The 18,351-nt window shown below is 34.2% G+C and overlaps 1 protein-coding gene across 3 annotated transcripts in view; it reads left to right on the top strand.

Annotated features, from left to right (window-relative positions):
- Positions 1-18,351, top strand: part of LOC149538756 (uncharacterized) — a 288,434-nt gene that overhangs the window by 157,916 nt on the left and 112,167 nt on the right. For all 3 annotated transcript variants that reach the window (XM_089800082.1, XM_089800083.1, XM_089800081.1), the window contains one exon: positions 8,483-8,542. In XM_089800082.1, the coding sequence (XP_089656208.1) occupies positions 8,483-8,542 (60 nt within the window). The remainder of the gene's footprint in view (positions 1-8,482; positions 8,543-18,351) is intronic.

Raw genomic sequence — 18,351 nt, 5'->3', positions numbered from 1 at the left:
ATGACAATTCCTACTTTGTAGGGCAATCCCCTACTTTTTAGGTAGAACTAACAGTTGATAGGAGGATCACCTGGGGGACCATAGAGTTGCATAGGGAGCTCTAAAGGAATTTCCAGTATTGCTAGCAAGGTTCCTAACTTTTAGGGCAAGTTCCTAAAATTTAAAATGAACTGCTAGTCGGATTGGAGGGGTTTAGTTAGTAGCAATGATTATAGTACTTTAGACAACGTTCCAATTTGAGTCCCAAATCTTTTATTAACAAATGAGAAAATAAATTACTAATTCCTAAGTCATGATGTTAATAAATAGTAACGAAGTGATATTATAGTCACTTGATAAAGATAATAAGTTATAATAATTTCTTGGTCCTTTTAACTAGGTGATATAATATATAATGTTATAATTATAGATGTACTATTGGTAGAGTATTGGCTGAGTTGCGAAAATTGGCCGAGTTTTTAAGACTTTTACTTGCTAAAAACTGGTCGGGGACTCGTTGGGTTTTTGTCGAATTCTTGATGAGTTTTTGTTAAAACTTGGTCATAGTTCTATAACAGCACTTAAAGGCAAAAACGACTCAAATTAATTTCTTTTCTCATTTCTTCACTTTTATTTTGCTGAGAGGGGGAAAATAGTCTTCCAAACCCTTGTACTCTAAACACTTGCAAACTGATTTCGATGGATTTGAGGCAGATTTGCGGTTGTTTCTGAAGAAGATGACATCAATGATTTGGAGAGGCAGGCTATGGAGGAGGTTGGAGGGTGGAGGATTTAGTTTCACGTTGAATAATGTTGTGTTGAATTAGTAGTCATTACTTGTGCTAGGAGAAGCTAGAGGCAAGGCTACATTTACGATGGAAAGCAAACCACCGACTAGATTAGACATACTGAGCGAGGTTGCATAATCATGTCCATTATAGATTTCTAGGATTAGACCTTTTGTCATGCATTTTTGTTGCCACAAAATGTAGGTAACAGTATGAAACTTTTTCAAACTAGTTTCACATTTCTCTAAGTTGAATTTGTTATTTGATTGCTTAATGTTGATCAATCAATCAACACCAATTCACATAGCAGATTCTTTTATTGAAAGCTTTCGTCAAGTCCTTTTTGTTTTTCTTTCTATTGAGCCTATGCTTGATTTTTGAGGCCTTCATCGTCCTTTTCTTTGTTTTTGAGTGTGTGTTTGTTGGGTTTTAGTCATTTGGTCTTGCTCAAGTCATGGCTCTTGGTTTCCCCTTCCATTTGATCTAACCTAGAGTTTAATCGTAGTTGTCAGTCAAAAGATATGACCATTTAGTGCCCAAAAAGTGGACCTTTTTAATGTAACAACATGAATTGAAAATATCATGTTATATTTTTAATTTGACATTCACTTTTTGAAAAATATAACTTAAATTCACTTTTTGTTATGTTTTTAAGTTACTTTATCATTTAAATTTTCACTTAAAGTAACTATAGTGCACTTCATGTTACATTTTTAAGTTGAGTTTACTTTTTGATGTTTCGCTTAAGTGACTATGTTAACTATATATTTCAATTTAATTTTTAACATTAAAATGAAATGCTCTAGTAAATATTACTTTTTAAATGATATTTACATGTTATATTGTTAATATGTAAATATAATTTATGTCCCATTTAAGTAATATTTTGTTGAAATTAAATTGACTTGTGCTTATTAAATCACTTAAAGTTATCAAAAGTGGACCTTTTTCATGCCATTGCATTTAAAACTCAACTTAGAATGTAAAGTCACTCAAAGGTGGACCTTTTTGATGCCGTTGCATGTAAACTCACTTGAAATGTGCAATGACATCAAAAAGGTGAGCTTTATAACTTAAATATGCCATTGCACCAAGAAGTTGAGTTTTCACTTAAAACATGCATTCACCTCCAAAAGGTGATTTTTTAAACTAAAGACGTGTTTTAAAATATGCATTGACCATAAAAAGGTGCATTTTGCACTAAAACTCTTGCTCATGATCTTCTTAAACCCGTTTTTGGAGAAAACACATGCAAAGAACTCTCTAGAACCCGTTTTTAAAGATTTTGATTGATTTCCTTCATGGTTCTTCTTGAAATCTTCTCCAATAAGGTCGTTTTTGCCAATCCATGGGTTTTCAAACATTAAATGTGGATTTTTCTTGTTAAAAAACATTATTTTCAAATCCCTTCAAGGGCACGTTTTGGAGGAAAACATCAAAAATCTTTAGTTTTGGCTCACGTTTTTGCAAGAGGAGGAAACATTTTGGCATTTTAGTGGTTTGCATTGCATCTTGGCTCACGTTTTGGTGTTTGGAAGTCAAAACATTTTTGTTTCATGCCTTTTATGAATCACGTTTTTGCTAAAAACATACAGAAAATTGGAGTTTTTATCCACTTTTATGCATTTTGAAGTCACTTTTTTGCATTTGGATCCATGTATTATTTTTTTGGGAAGTTATTTTCGCATTCACGAGTCAAAAATGACTCAAAAACATGTATTTTTTTTCCACGTGTTTGCAAAATCGGCCCAGATTTTTGTATAAAATAGTCATGTTTTTGTTAAAAAAACTCAAAAAATGGCATTTCTAGTCCATACTTTTGATCAAGAGGGGTCGTTTTTTAGTTTTAATGCATGCTATTGTCTTTGGAGACCATGTATTTGGCATTTTCATGTCAAATTCGACCCTTCATTGCTCATTAATATTTGTTGAATTCAAATACGGAAAATGTCCAATTATTATTTGAGAATCAGGATTTGGAGGAGAATTGGTCTTCAAAATCTATGATTATTACTATTTTGGCTCTTTGATCTCCAAGTAAGTGGACATTTTCAAACTTGCTCATCAATTCATGCTTATCTTGCTATTTCCATGCACATTTTAGTTTGAAGTTGCACATTTGTCCGAATGGTTGCCATGAAAAGTGCATTTTTTCTTTAAAAATGATCAGAACTCTCATTTTCACACTTTTGGAATTTCCCCAAATTCCAAATTCGAATTTGCACTTGAAAGCAACTTGCTTGTTGACATGTTTGAGTTTAAGACCAAAGGCATGTGTTTGTTTTGTGATTTTTTTTCGTTGTTTGCTTTTTCGTTTTTTTTCTTTTGTAGAAATTGCAAGTTCTTTCCCAAGAACTTGGTCATGTTTCATTTCACTCCATTTTCCGTTTCATGCGAAAGCATCATTACATTTTTTTTCCATCTTCCTTGTCACGACACTTCGCATCTCATCCGTCAAATGCGATTACATGTTTTTCATCTCATTCACCATCCACACATGCATGCAATCTCATTTTCCACTTCCATTTTCACTCATCTCACTTTTCGTATCCACTCGCACGACACGATCACATGAAAAGCCTTATGTGTAATTTCATCTCCAAAAGTCGTTTTTGACTCAAAGTCACTTTTTGAAAAGTCAAAAAATGTCACGTGCATGTTTTCCCATGTACTTTGACTTCACTTTTCCAGAAGATGACGATAAAGTTCACTATGCCTCAAGTTGCATTGCATTTCCATCTTTCCATATGCATTTACACCATGTGAAAATACATGTCATTCCACTTCCCGTGTCATTACGCATTAGCATGTCATCTCACTTTTCATTCCTCATTACATGTTGCATATACATGTAATCCACTTTCCGTACGATGACATCTTGAAAGCCCAAGTCAATTGTTAAAGTCAAGAGTCTTCATTCGCACACATTCCCATGCATTTCACGTTCATGTTCCAAAGCATTCTCATGCGCCAAGCACTTTGTTTCAAAAAAAAACAGAGAGTTAAAGGTGTTGATGGAAAGTTATTTTGAGTTTACATTCAGAGAATCCAGAATGTGCCAAAGGAGAATTCACGACAACTTGAACAAGAAAAGCTTGATCACATCTAGATTTTAAATGACAACGGACAATTCATCAAAGAGATTCAGAGGTTATCAAAAGGTGCAAAACCATGGTTATCAAGGTGAATGCAGTGACACAAAATACAGGAACTCCCAATCCTGTGATCATCTGTGATAGCATCACCAAGTACAAGGCCTTACAGGACAATCCTTAGGATTGTTTCAATTCTCTTCTGTCTTTCTTTTTCTTCTTCTTTCATGTTTGTAATTGAAGAGGATGTATTACATAAAAATGTGTAATTACATGTAATGTGAGTTGCATGTAACACAATAATTTCTCTTCTAGTTAGACTTGGTCAGAGTTGGCTGAGTTGCTCCCACTTTTTCCTCCATATTTTTCTCAACTCCTTTGCCTGTATAAAGGAGTGCCCACTCATTGTAAAAATCATCTTTTGTTATATGCAAGAAAGCTGCCACATTTGCGCAAGCATAACTTTGATTGTGTAGTACGAATCTGAGAGAAAAGTGAATAATAGAAGCAATTGAATTTGAAGCTTTGATTGGAGGCAATTGTGATAGAGCAAATTAGAAGCTTTGACTGTAATTTGTGCCTATTGTCTTTGATTCATGTTATTATTGTGTGTTCAATAATAGAGCATAGTGATTTAAGAAGCAATTAGAGTCGAACCTTTGACTGGGAGTGGTTGTGCCAATACATAGACTAGGAGCTTTGACTGTAGCTTGTATTACCATCTCAAATTCACAAAGATAGTTTAAATTCCCTACTTTTGGAAGCCTTTGTGCCCCAATGGGTGAGGTTATTCTCTAAAATAGGACTTAGAGCTAAATTGGTACACTTTTAGCTAGCCTTTGAGTTGGTGTTAGTTTATTGGTATCACCGTTTACAACTTTAGATAGAAGTGTTGTTTGAGGTTTCATCCTGCCCATTACTCGCTCCACGGGTAAGTGGATTCTTTCTTGAAAGCTAAGAGGAAAGAATATTGGTAACACCCTTTACAAAATCTCTTGACTTCTTTCTTACCTTGAGTTGATCCAAGGAACGGTGAAAAGGGGAAGCCTTCCCTTTAAGGTAAGAGAGACTCTGTCTCAATCGTTGTGGCTAGTCATCCTAATTTACTTTTGGTTTTATAGAAACTATTTACTATGATGTAGTTACTTCTAGTTTAATAGAAACTAACTACAATGATGAATTTACCATTGTATAGAAACTATTTACTAGTTTGCTTCTTGCCATCAACATTCCACATGAGAATGTGATTTTGTTCTCACTTTGCATTTATATTTTTTTTTAACTTTGCTTGTTTCTTTTGTGTTCTCATTAATTAACTCATTTTTGGATGCACGTTCTCATTGAATTTTGCAAAACAAATTGTATTTTTTATTAAATTGTTTTTTTAAACAACCTAGAAGCTATTTTTCAGGTTCTCGAGTTTTTCCCTGAGTTTTATTTTAAATGTTGGCTGAAATTTTCCTGATTTTTTTGTTTGGGCTTGGCGAGTTTTTGTCAAGTGAGAGTTTTCCATCTATGATAATAATAAAAGGACATCAATGTGATGTACCCATTTTTAAATAAAGTTTAATAATAAAAGAATCAAAGGCAAGAGCCTACAACACAATGGTAACTTGAGCCTCTCATCAGGGAAGTCTTCGGTTCGAGTCTACTCGAGCTTAACACATAATAATAGTTAATCTCAACAAATAATAATAATTAATCTAGACTTTTTCCTATTACCTATAAAAAACCATAATAATAAAATCTAATAAATTAATTAATAGGTGAATTAATAAATATTTTAATCAATTTAATATATATATTTTATTATATTATATAAACCTAAAATATAAATACATATAGATGATACGTATATTGATTAAAATAGTCTAAATGTATAGACTAAATATAAATGTGTGTGTGTGTGTGTGTGTGTATAAATAAATATTCTAAACTACGTTTTTTGGATAAAGGTAAAAAACAGGTTCTATAGGGTCTTGAAACCCTCAAAGTATTAGATTACAAAATAAAAACAGTAATGTCCAAAAGAACTATGCTAGAAAAACAAATAAGCCTGTCTAACATCCAACAAACCAGCAAACGGAACCAATACAAAATAAAAAACAAACAAAACACTAACATAAAAGAAAAGAGAAGTCAAATCTAAGCTAGCTCCTTTGGAGCTTTAGCAACCTAAATCTCCCTCGCATCAAGAGCATCTTTAGGATTCTTCTGAGCCATGGTGATCATTTTTTTATTAAGTTTTCCAATAAATCTTTTCCTACAACCATCAACATCATCCTTTTGTTCTTTGTCTTTGGTGTTCAAGTGAATTTTAAGCTTAGTACCCTCCAAATCCATCTTCTCTTTACCATTCATCAACTTTAGGATGGAAAAGTGGACCATGTTGTCGCTATCCTTTAAGTTTTTATTAATTCTGCCCCCAAAATTCTTTAACTGGTCTGGGATGTTGACATAGATATCTTTCATCCTTTTCCTTGTCTCCACTATGTTTTGCAAACTTTTCTCCAGGGTTTCACCTTCTTTCTGATGGAAAGAATCTCAGTATAAGCTCATCTATCAAAAGCCAAAGAAAATTATCTGAGGGATTTTGAGGAATGTTAGTGTCTTGGTCTGCAGAGCTCTTTGTGTCTTTCACAAGATGCACATCCTCAAAATCATAGGCAGAGTCCTCCTTCCTGTTATCATTCTGCTTACTCTTCATCTCCTGAGTTTTTTTATCCTTCTTTACCAACAGAGTACATTTGTTCTTACTAAACTTGGCAGTGGAGGGAGAAGTTTTTTGTTTCTTAAAAGTAGGAAGCTTCTTATTGTCATCCTCCATTTCCATTCCATTAACACTGTCTTCCTATAGGTCCATTGATTACCTATCATCCTGGGGTTCTACTGAAATGTCATCATCATTATCAGCCGTGTCCATCCTGGAATCATCACTTTCCACACCTTTTTTGCCTTTGCCAGACCCTAGGATTTTCCTCTTATTCCCAGTATCCCCCTTTTTGATTTTCAGACCAATCTTAGGAATTCTAGCCTTGCAGTACCAGCGAAGAGGACAATAAGCCCTTCATGGAGGATGGGACGAGAGGCTTTTTTCTAATGTTTAACCACACTTGAGTTCAGAGATTTCAAAATATAATAAGGGAGAGAAATTTTGTCCCCATACTGAAAATGATTAAGAAAGACAAAATCAAAACAATGGACTCTCTTCTTCCTACCATCTAGAATAAAATAAGCCCTAACACAGCTCAAAACATGCTTACCAATAATCTGAACCCTTATTGCCATAGGCATTTTTACATTGGTCTATAATTTCCAAATCCTCAATCTTATGCCTCAAAGGACCATCCTCCCAAAAGATAATCTTTCTACAGTTTCCCAGTTTTCACCTGGCACCCTTGCTGGCCACTTGTTTACAATCCTGAATAAATCTCCATATGTATAAGCCACCTTCAACATTGAGAGTAGTTAGAAAATCTCCTATGGAGGGATAAGGAAATATGCATTTTCTTTTCCAAATCAGATTCCATTCCCTTTCCTCAGCATACATTCTCCAAATTTTCTTGGTTAACCAAGCCTTATTCAATCTTTTAATAGGTGTAATACTCAAACCTCCAGTGGACTTTGGCCTGCAAATTTGATCCCTGGCAATCAGAGGCATTCTTTTCCTCTCTTCCATGCCTGACCACAAGAAATTCTTTTGAGCCCTTTCAAGCAACTTAAGATATTTGTCCGAGATTTTAAAAAGGCTTAAGGCATAGGTGGGGAGACTTTGAAGAAACCTTTTAAGAAGGGTGACCTTCCCAGATTGGCTGAGAAGATTCCCTTCCCAACAGGCCAACTTATGATTGAATTTGTCTAGAATGCCATTCCAAAAAGAATCCAGAGGCGTAAGGCATAAGGGGAGACCCAAGTAAGAACCTGACAACGAAGAGATAGGGCAACCAAGAATTCTGGAAATCCTCTGCTGATATTTAACCAAGTATTAATTAAGACATCAATCACTTAATAATAAAAGTGGTCTGAAGACAAATTCATTAAAGAATGTGATCATCATTAGATGCCAATGACTCAACATTCTAATGAAAGACACCAAGTAAAGATGTCTTTTCCATATGTATACTACGTATGCCTAGTACAAATAGACGTCTCAGTGTTTTATATACGTATATCTTTATATGTATATTAAGATCTCTATTTTGGTGCAATATCCTTTTATTTAGCATCTGAATTTCTGGTCTTCAACTTTATGTATAATGTTACTGTGTTATTGTTACAATAATTTGGTTGCACTTTCAATGCATTCAAATTCCAACTGTTTGAGCAGAATGCTTTGATACTCCTAGGATTTGGATACTATTTCTTTTGTTACTATGGGGATTTGGTTAATCATTGTTCAAGTGATTCACAATTGAGAAAACAATGGATAACAATATTTCTTACTGTTTATTTGGTTTAAAATGTATGTACTTTCTTAAAGTTCTTGAAAATCATCGTACTATTGTATGAAATATTAAATTATGTGTTGATGATTCTGTTCATTATGGATGAATAAGTATGCGTCTCTTTGTATTATGTTATTGGCAAATATTTAATACAATGTGAATTAAAAATTTGATACAGGCCAAGAAGCTTTACTTGGAGTCATTTGGAGAATTTTATATTACAAGCTTTGATGGCCCGGTGAGATTGTTGGCTGATCCTTTTCTTTATAAAATAAATATCTTGAAATAAAAATTGACTTGAGAATACTTCTTGATGATGTGTGACATCAATGAGGTCAAATACCTCAATATAATCAATGATTTATTGAATACAATACTTGCGTTATGTTTTGTTTTATGAATTGCATAAATTGTTCAAAGTTGTCATTGAGGTCACATTGTTTTTAATTTCTTACTATTTCCATGTTGATTGTTAGTAGAATTTCTTTTTGTCATTGTGCGAACATATGATCAATTTCTTTCTTATTTATGACAACTTATTAAGAACATATAAAAATCAAATGATTCAAAATATGGAAATGAAGTAATTGACATGTGGATTAGTTGTTGTGAATGCTTGTTAACTCTTTATGTGTATTGATTGTATATGCATAAAAGTGTTCTATTGGAAACTTCATTTATCTTTCAAGCTATATTAGTGCATATTAAAATGTGTCTGAATTCAAATGTGTTAATATTTTCTACTTCCATTATTTTGAGTTGACTTCATGACCCTATGTAGGCAAATCTTGGATCAAACATATGTTTTTGGATTGCTTTCATCATTTCTTATAATCCTAGGAGTTCTTTTGAAATTGGTGTGATTATTTCTTATTGATGATGAGGATTCCTTAGAGCTCAATTATTGTAGTGACTAAGGTTGTTTATTGGAGCTCTCTAGGCATTACTCATCATCCAATGTTCCATAGTGTTTCAAGGAAGGGGACGTGGGCAAGACAAGTGATGTGTTTCTAGGATGTTTCATAAAGGGCCAAAAATAGGGGATGGTAAGGACAATAGTATAAATTTTTATTAATATATGTATATATATACATATATTGATATTTCAAAATATATTAAGATTTTATAGATATAGTGATGCAGAGCATGTGTAGAAATGATGTGAATATGTAAAACAGTAGATTAAATTGCTGTAAAGATATCGTCAATAAGTGAAAATATCACGATAAGTTTTCATTCCCAACAAAACATGTCAAGTTATCACAGTTTAATATCGTAGAGAAATGCTAAAAATATCGCAGAGTAATTTACTACTTCTCGTCAGTAAGTGGGTGAGTTATCATGAGAAGTTGAAAACATATCACTTACGGCTAGTATTATACTGTGATGGCCCAGCAAAAGAGAAAATAATTTTTTTTTGGGAGAGCGGATTTAGAGAGACTAGAAAGGTTTTAGAGAAAGGTCGTAATTTGCATTGTTCTAGATCAAATTCTTGCGGATTCGAAGAGGTTTTCCAAGGAAATTCAGATTCACAAGTGGGATTTCAAAATTCCCATTCTTTTGTTTTTAAAATCATTTGCCTTGTCTTAGTTGCATCCAAGTTTATACAAACTTCAAACACTTTAATACCATTTCCAATGTGCTCTGACTCATTTTAGAGCACAATGAACAAGGTCTAAAAACTTTTTTAGCAAATTTTACAATATTTCATAGTTTTCTCAATAATTTTATAGTTTCTAAAAAATTCCATAACCTAACACTATTTTTTATTTTTTATTTTTCAAGTTTCACCTATGTTTAAACTTTAAATAGAGTGTTTCTAAATCTATTTATTAAATTTCTAAATTTGTGCCTCCAATTTGTATGTGTAGGTTGATTCTTCATCAAATGAAAAATAAGCACACCTTTACAACTAAGTCAATGGAGTATTAGCCAACACCCTAGTAGACGCATCTCCGTCTGGATATTAGGAACGAGACCTAAAGGGGCTAGAGACAAGATATTAGCAAATACTTTTAAAGGACCCAAATATAAATACTGTGATATGCATAAAATGTGAAAAATTAATTAGTGGAGGAATACCTTGCTTGCTGCCCAAGAAGAGAAGGATTTGCAAAGCGAAAGGGCAAAATTGGCCATGGGGGCAGCCATTTTTAAATCACAAAGTAACTCACACTGTATCCTTTTTAAGAATCATTTATTAATTTATAATCACCACCATTAGTTTAGATTTTTTTTAAACAATGACCTTAATGAAATAATGTGGGTTGTGACTAGGTATTCAAACCAACTTTGAAGAAGAAGAAGCACTTGAGGGTATAGTGGGCTCTCATCATGGCCCACGAATCCATAAATCTACCATCCCTTCAAAATGTTCTAGTAGACCACTGTCACATGCATCTTCTATATATAGTTCTTTTGTGCACCAAATAAACTTGGAGCACAAACATCATTGGAGTATACTAGGTGGATTAGTGGTGCACCAACAAGTTGACATTCAATGTGCTGATTTTTGGCTTTTTAACATCCTCAATGTTGCAATGAGTCCCTGTTTGCTGAATTTGTTGATAGGTATTATTGTAGCGGGAAAGGGATACACAGCCTACTTTTGCAGCCTTGAGTGAGAGATTAGCTCACTTGTTTTAAATGTTAAATATTTTATAGTTTTACAATTTACTTGTTTTTGTTTAATGTAAGTTTTTAAATCAAAATTGTGTACTTAGTTTTATTTTGGGCTTGTAGGTTGATCAAAGATGTTGTTTCTAGGGCTAAAGATGTGGTGGAAGACCAATGATCACAATGGACACAATTAGATTGCACCATACTTCAGATTGATACATTGTTGGCAAGTGAGTGTTGAATGAAAGTTTAGGTGTTGTCATTGATGGCAACATATCTCATTGGCATGGTCGCTTGGATTTACAATCAGTTTTGTTAAGGATTGAACATGAGAAATGCCTAAGTCCAGAGCAAGAATTCATCCTGTCGGAAAGCTTTGATTAGTGAGGACAAAAGAGTCATTAGATATGGCTACAACTTTGGGAATATGGTATATATAGTGTGTGTATGCTTCTGGTATGGTCGCTTATGTGTATGTGATGATTAACATATGTTTTAGTGCTGCAAAGTACACATGGGTCAGTATAATAGTATTACAAAACAAAATATATGATCATGCATTTGGCCTAGCTAATTGAATTTGGACAATTCCATTGCTTGGCAATGAAGGAACATTCAAGGTCTTAACTCATCAATAACATGGTTCAATTTTTCTTATTGGAATTTGTGTAGACACATTTTGTGAAGAGATTTGTAAGTTAACGAGCTAAATTATTTTCAAGGGTATAAAAGGACTTATATAGTATGCGAGGATGGATGCTATGATATATGATGTATGTGGTATATGATATGTGAGCCTTGATGCTGGATCAGAATAGATGTGAGCTTCATTGAGAGTAATCAGACATTGTGATGTCAAGTGTAGTTCTGTATTACTGTAATACTTTCTTTGTATTTGGACAGTGAATCCAGGAGGTGGATTTAACCTTTATTCTCGAGCAAGTGTGCTCCCTTTTTGCTCTCAACTTCTAATAGGGTTGTAGGCCTCTAACAAGCTCTTGTCCTTTAATAGGAACCAATGTACTAAATGCTATGTAACAATCCCCAATAGGGTCAGATCTCCTAATAAAGATATTTTCAGATTAGTGTATCATTGTGTGGGTATCATCCCCAATGGGGTTTTCCCTTGGCCAAGCTTTCCTCGAGAACAAAATCATGGTGTTATGAGTTCCCTTTTGATGTATTCTTTACTTTTATGCATTGTGCTTTATGGACGCTTATGTTTAAGTTATAAAGTATTAAATTGGTTTGAAAGTGCTGCAACACTTATTCAGCCCCTATTTAGTGTTGCTTGATCCTATAATTGGTATCAAAGATTAGTTCCTTGGAAGAAGTCTTACAGCTTGAGGGGGGTCCTGATGGCTGCAAGCAGTTTACAAAGTAATTTCAATGCAGCACTTGAAGATTTGGATAAAGCCAATGCAAATAAGGAAATGTTAGAGATGCACAATATTACATTAGGAAACTCAAGGATCAGATTACTATTTTAAGAGTAAAGAGGAAGGAACTTGTTGAGCAGATCAATGAGCCTAAGTCAAACGAGGATGAATCAAATCTAGTTGAGAAACTTCAAAAAGAGAAAGAAGCCCTTAGTCATAAATTTGAGATTACCACTCTTCAGATGGCCAAAGAGATTGAAGATTGGAAAGAGTAGAGAGAGAAGATTGAAGCAGGTCTAAAGAAGAAAATAGATGAATGTCATGATTTCAGTACTCAACTTGGACAAGTGAAATCAGAACTTGAAGATTCAAGATCTAATTAGTAGGAACTTGTAAAGTATACCATTATTGTGAAGGGTGAACTTGTGGAAGCAAAGTTACATCTTGAGAAACTTTACTAAAGTAGTGATAAACTTGATGAGTGATTGCAACAACAAAAACCTAAGAGAGATATGATTGGCATTGGTCACTATGTTGATGAATGTTGTAAGGCAGAAGAGGAAAGACCAATGCAATATTCTATTTAGACATCTATTCAAATTGAAGAGCCTAAAGAACAAACCAAGAATATTAAAGGAAGATTTTGTGCATGCAACAAGTATAGACACATGAAAGATTGCAAAGGTAGTTATGGGACTAAGCCTTTTACTGGCTATTGTTTCAATTTTGGGTTTTATGGGTATAAGTCACATGAATGGAAAGCTAAATCTAATCAGAGGACAAAAGAGAGACCTAATGCTTAAAGACCTATTGGAAGTAACAATGTTATATCTACTAAAGCTAAATGTTACAATTGCAACAATTTTGGACATATTGCTAGAGATTGTAGATTATAGGTGAATCGGAATGGACCAAGGTATGGAAGTTCAGTTGTTACATGGTTCAAGTGTAATAATCTAGGGCATACAACTAGATAACGCAAATTTAATGGATTTGTGAACAATGGAAGAAAGAGTAATGGACCAAACTAGGTGAAGTATGAGAACATCAATAAGACATTTGTGAAGGAAAGAAAGAGTGGAAATGAGAGTATTTAAAGAAAAATATAAAAATGTATCATCAGATACGAGAGATTCAATGCTAAGTGTTAAACCCTCTACATCAACTTCAGTCAGCTAGTATAGTCTTGTGGGGAGTAGTTGTGCAGAGAATATCTTGCCCTCGTATTCATAGAGTTAAGAGGTGCGAGTTTGGATTAAGATGAATCAACCTTGAGAGACATGATATCTCTGATCACAGGGCTTGATGTGGTGATTTGAGACATCATTGCGAGTTTTCATGGCTATTGTCTCTATAGCATATTTTTCCTAGATGTGACCTAGCGCATTAATTGCAAATCAATTTTTGAGGATTTAATGGGTAGATTGTATTCATTCGTCACCATTTACATTGCCTAAGCTTTGGAAGAGTGAGTTGAAGGAAATTTGAGCACTTGTGTATAGGTTTTCAAAGGATTTATTGCAAAAACTACTTTGACAACTGTTGGTTAAATATTTTGTAAGCCAATGTAACCACAACTTACAAAATAGGAACTTTTAGGCAACGGTGTAGTGAGATAAATCTCTCCTCTCAGCAATAGGGGAGGCTCCCTTCTTACCGTAGGTGACTACAACAAAGACATAATTGGAGTTAACAAAAGTTTAGTTCACTGAATCAATTCCTCTTTCTTTAGGAATGATTTTATATTACCAACTACTACTTGCAATTAAACAAAAGAATTTTATTGCTACGGTAATACCAACAGCTTAAGTATTGACGTAAGAACAACCTTAAGACAATGGTTATATCTTGACTTGTGTGGTTGATAGTAAGGACCCAAAGTCTCCAGCAACCTTCTTGAAACAAAGGGCAAATAGCTAACAAAGCTCAAACACTTTGTTCAACTACCCAAATACAAAATAATATACTAAGAAATCAAGCTCAAAGTCTTCAAACCTTAGTACTTGCAGCCACTAACAAACTAGATTAATCTCATTTAATAAAGCTCAAAGTCTTTTAAAAACAACATCAAACAGTCAAATGCTTCTAAAGAGAGAAATAGCAAAGATAAATTAATCAATCTAACATAAAAGACAATGATCAATTCCAAGTATCTCAATACAAAGTTTGGAAAAAACTTGCTCCTTTATTCACTTCAGAGATTTATAACTAGAAATACAGAGCTTTCTAGTCAAAAGCCCAACCTTCTCTTATACAACAAAATATGATTATTTACAATGAACTCTCCCCTTTATATAGGAAAAATGAAGAGAGAAAGGTGGAGGAAAAAGTTTAACAACCTCAACCACCCCTACTTATCCTAACTATCTACTTGGACTTTATTCAAAGTTCCATGCCTAATGCAATTACAACTTAACTACATGAGCTGATTGTATAGGTATATGTTATCCCGTACTTACAACATAGATGCTCTTTGCATGTAGCTTTCCTATTACTATTCTACTTAAAGCATGAAAAAATATGATTTGGAGTTTTCACATGGTATCAACCACCTCTCCAAATTTCTGTAGGGACTGTCGTACAACTCTAGCATTCATTTCTCCGGTGTGTTGTAAGATCATGGCAACTTTCTTGAGTGTGTTTGCTGCCCTAGATGTTTCCTTGTTACAATCCATCATTTGATTATGGAAATTCTTCAATGGAAACTACCGATTTGCAAATGTGTCAAGCACACTGATGTTGAAGTCATCCACTTCAAGTTGTAGGTGAATCACTTCTGCAATCTCTATGAGAATTTCTTGTTGACTTTTTACTCTGTTGTCCTAAGTTATGATCTTGCATGACAACTGTTTGAAAGCTTCTTTGATCTTATTTTCTTGAGTAGATACCATGAGTATTGCTGCCTTTATCTCTTCTATGAGTTTTTGAAGAACTTGTTTCTTATTTTCCATCACATGTAGGAAATTATGGTTTATTTCAATGGATGTAATGACTTCATACTCACATAGGAAGTCTAAATCAACTTCCATCATGCTGTTTCAAGCACCAAGATCCCTGTCCAACAACTCAAACTGATGATTGAGTGATTTCAACATGTCATCAAATTTAGCAGAGACTTCCCTACCTTTCCTCAACTCCCAGTATACTTCTTGAATCGCTTGGATTCCCTCTTTTTCAATATTGCTGCTCCATTCATCAGTGGTATGTGCCTTTCGCTTCTCTCTTTCTGTGCACACAATTGAAATAGGTTCATTGCTTGTACAAGACCTCTTCATCTCTTCAATGATTCCCAATAAACGAGCATTCTCTTCTTTGATTTTCATTTTCTTTTCGCCTAGTTCATCATTCTTTCGAGAAAGAAAGTTAACTGCCTCATGTGCATCCTATTGATAACTTAGTCTTGTTTTCTTATGTAGTTCAACCCTTGTGATTTTGTAATCAGCAAGCTGCATGTCTTTGATAAATTTATCCAAAAGAGGTTCAACCACTTCGGCATATTTGATGTGATTTTTATCAACCATCACTTGAGAAGCTATTTTAGGCTTCTTATTCTTTGAAACCATTGGTTTTCTTACTTGTCTATCATCTTCTTCAAGTGGAATTTCTTCTTTCTTTCTTTTCTATGTAACAACGCTCAACCATGGAGGAAGACTAAAAGAAGATGCTCTAGCTAAATCAATAGTTACCATAGTTAACTTAGGATTACCTTGCATAATAATAGTAGTACTCGTGAATCCTTTCCTCCTTTGATAGATAGCTTAGGAAAACTTTGAGCAGGAGGTTCAAATGTAGATGAGGACGTGCCATCTTTACCTTTACCCTTTATTTTTGATCTCAAACCAATCAGACCACCTGGATCAAAATCTTTGCCAAGTATTTATCTATATGCATTTAAGACCCCTTCTTTTCATCCATGTGTTGGTATTAGCGAGGTTAGATTGGAATCTATCCCAATTGGACATATTTCCTTTGAATGACCATGTAGGAGGAAGAATGGGTAACTTCTCCACATTTGCTGAAAATATTTAGGATCTAGAATTTGATCATCATCTTTAAAACTAGGAGAATTGATGCCAAGTGGATATCGTCATTGCAAAACACTCGCATTTGAAGTGATTTGGAAGACTTATATAATGAGGATTAAAACTATAAGAGTGAATTCAAACATTTGGAAACCCTAAACATTGTGCAAGTCATGGATATCAAAGAGTTCGAGCAATCAGAATGGACTAAGAGAGTATTAAATCAAATTCATGATTAGTTCTTTTTGTTGCGAGACCAACTAGTGAAAATCACAAAAGAAATTATTCGTCTTGTTATCGGTTTTAACAATGCTGGAGTTTTACCTACTGCAACAAGGTTTGTGAAGGAGGTTGGGAAAATTACTAGTTCTAATTGGGGCAAACATGCAATAACCCTTGCCGATATCCTCTAGAAGTATGTGAGGTTGATTTCCAAACTAATGGGATGCAAGATGCGTTACAACACCCTTGCCGATATCATGTAGAAGTATGTGAGGTTGATTTCCAAACCAATGGGATACAAGATGCGTTACAACAATAGACAAACTCATGATCCACACATATCATTCATACTACGTATGAGATGGTTATTGAGCATGAATATTTTGACATATGTGAGATTCTAAGGCAACAATTGTTGTAAAACAAAAGGATAAAACATGATAGATCACAGGTATTTAGATTTAGATCATTGATTCTACATATGTTTTTCCACATCATTCATAAGTTTCCTAACATACATCCTTATTCATGGAGAGATAACATTCCTATAACACTTTTGATGACTAAGTGTGACAAAATGCAAGATAAGAAAATGATAGACAATGAGTTATTTGGTTTGTCCAAAGGATTCCAAGGGAATTGAAGCAAAGAGCTAGAGCTCCTACAGAAATTGTAGAGAAACATGCAAATTCAATGCGCTTCATGGTGGAACTTATAGCACATGCATGAAAATAGTTGAACCAGCAATTCAATGGATCTCACCATGATATAAGGTAGGCCCATTCATTGTGGTACAACATATGGATGCTATTCTTGCGTATGATAAGGAGCCTAATGCAGAGAGGTGGGGTACTTATGAGGAGAAATACAATAAGGTAAGCAAAGAGCTCACTAGAGTCTCTAGGAAGAGGAAAAATGAGAAAATAGCTGATGAGATTGTAGAAAAAGAAGGAATCTCAAAGGAAAGATGACCACTCTTAGGAAGGAGAGCAAGGTGGTTAAACAAGCTAAGATAGTTGTCTCTACTTTTGAGAGATTAGTTGAAGAGGTGAATGATGATGTGCAACCAATAGAGGTACCGAATTTACCATCAAAGGTGGTTGTGAAGTCTGAGGTCACTCCTTTACCTTAGAAAGTTACAGAAAGTCTTCAAGGTTAACTCAACCTACCAAGGTAGAGAAAGTTATAGTAAAGCCTTTGACAAATTCTTCTAAGACTCCAAGACCCAAGGCTAAGGCTAAGGGACCAAGTCTAAAGAAGCCTAAAGTTACAAAAACCAAGAAGACAATTAAGGAGACAGAATCTTCAGGAACCAAAGCCTAACCAAAGGTGAAGAAGGATGATGAAAATATCAAATGGAAACCAAATATGAAAAGGATAACTGAAAGGATTCAAAAGGATGGTCTGATCAATCAGTTTGAGAAGTACTATCACAAATATGAGTCTGAAGATCAAAAACTGCTAGAACATTCAATTTCTTACATGTTGAATTTCAAGAGAAATTTGATAGAGATTTTGGGGAGTATCATTGATAAGTTGTTTGAGAGGTTGGACATTAGAAGACAAAGAGCATTAGATGAGAGTAGATACTTCATGATTTGTGTTGTCTAATCACCTATGAAGAGATGCATAATATTCTAAGAGGAGGATAATGAAGATTATGGCCGGAAACTATGATGAAATTGGAGAGGAAACATAGAAGGCGATCTGTAAGGTATTGATGGAGATTGGTTATAAAGGTGTGCCAACACTTGCAACTAAGCCTAAGGAGATTACTATTAGAGAACAAATAGATACACCTATCG

Source organism: Cupressus sempervirens, chromosome 9 (genome assembly GCF_028749045.1).
Source record: "Cupressus sempervirens isolate cs-2001-9-10 chromosome 9, ASM2874904v1, whole genome shotgun sequence".
NCBI lineage: Eukaryota > Viridiplantae > Streptophyta > Pinopsida > Cupressales > Cupressaceae > Cupressus > Cupressus sempervirens.
The sequence above is the reverse complement of the archived record's forward strand: the minus strand, read 5'-3'. Positions and strand labels throughout refer to the sequence as shown.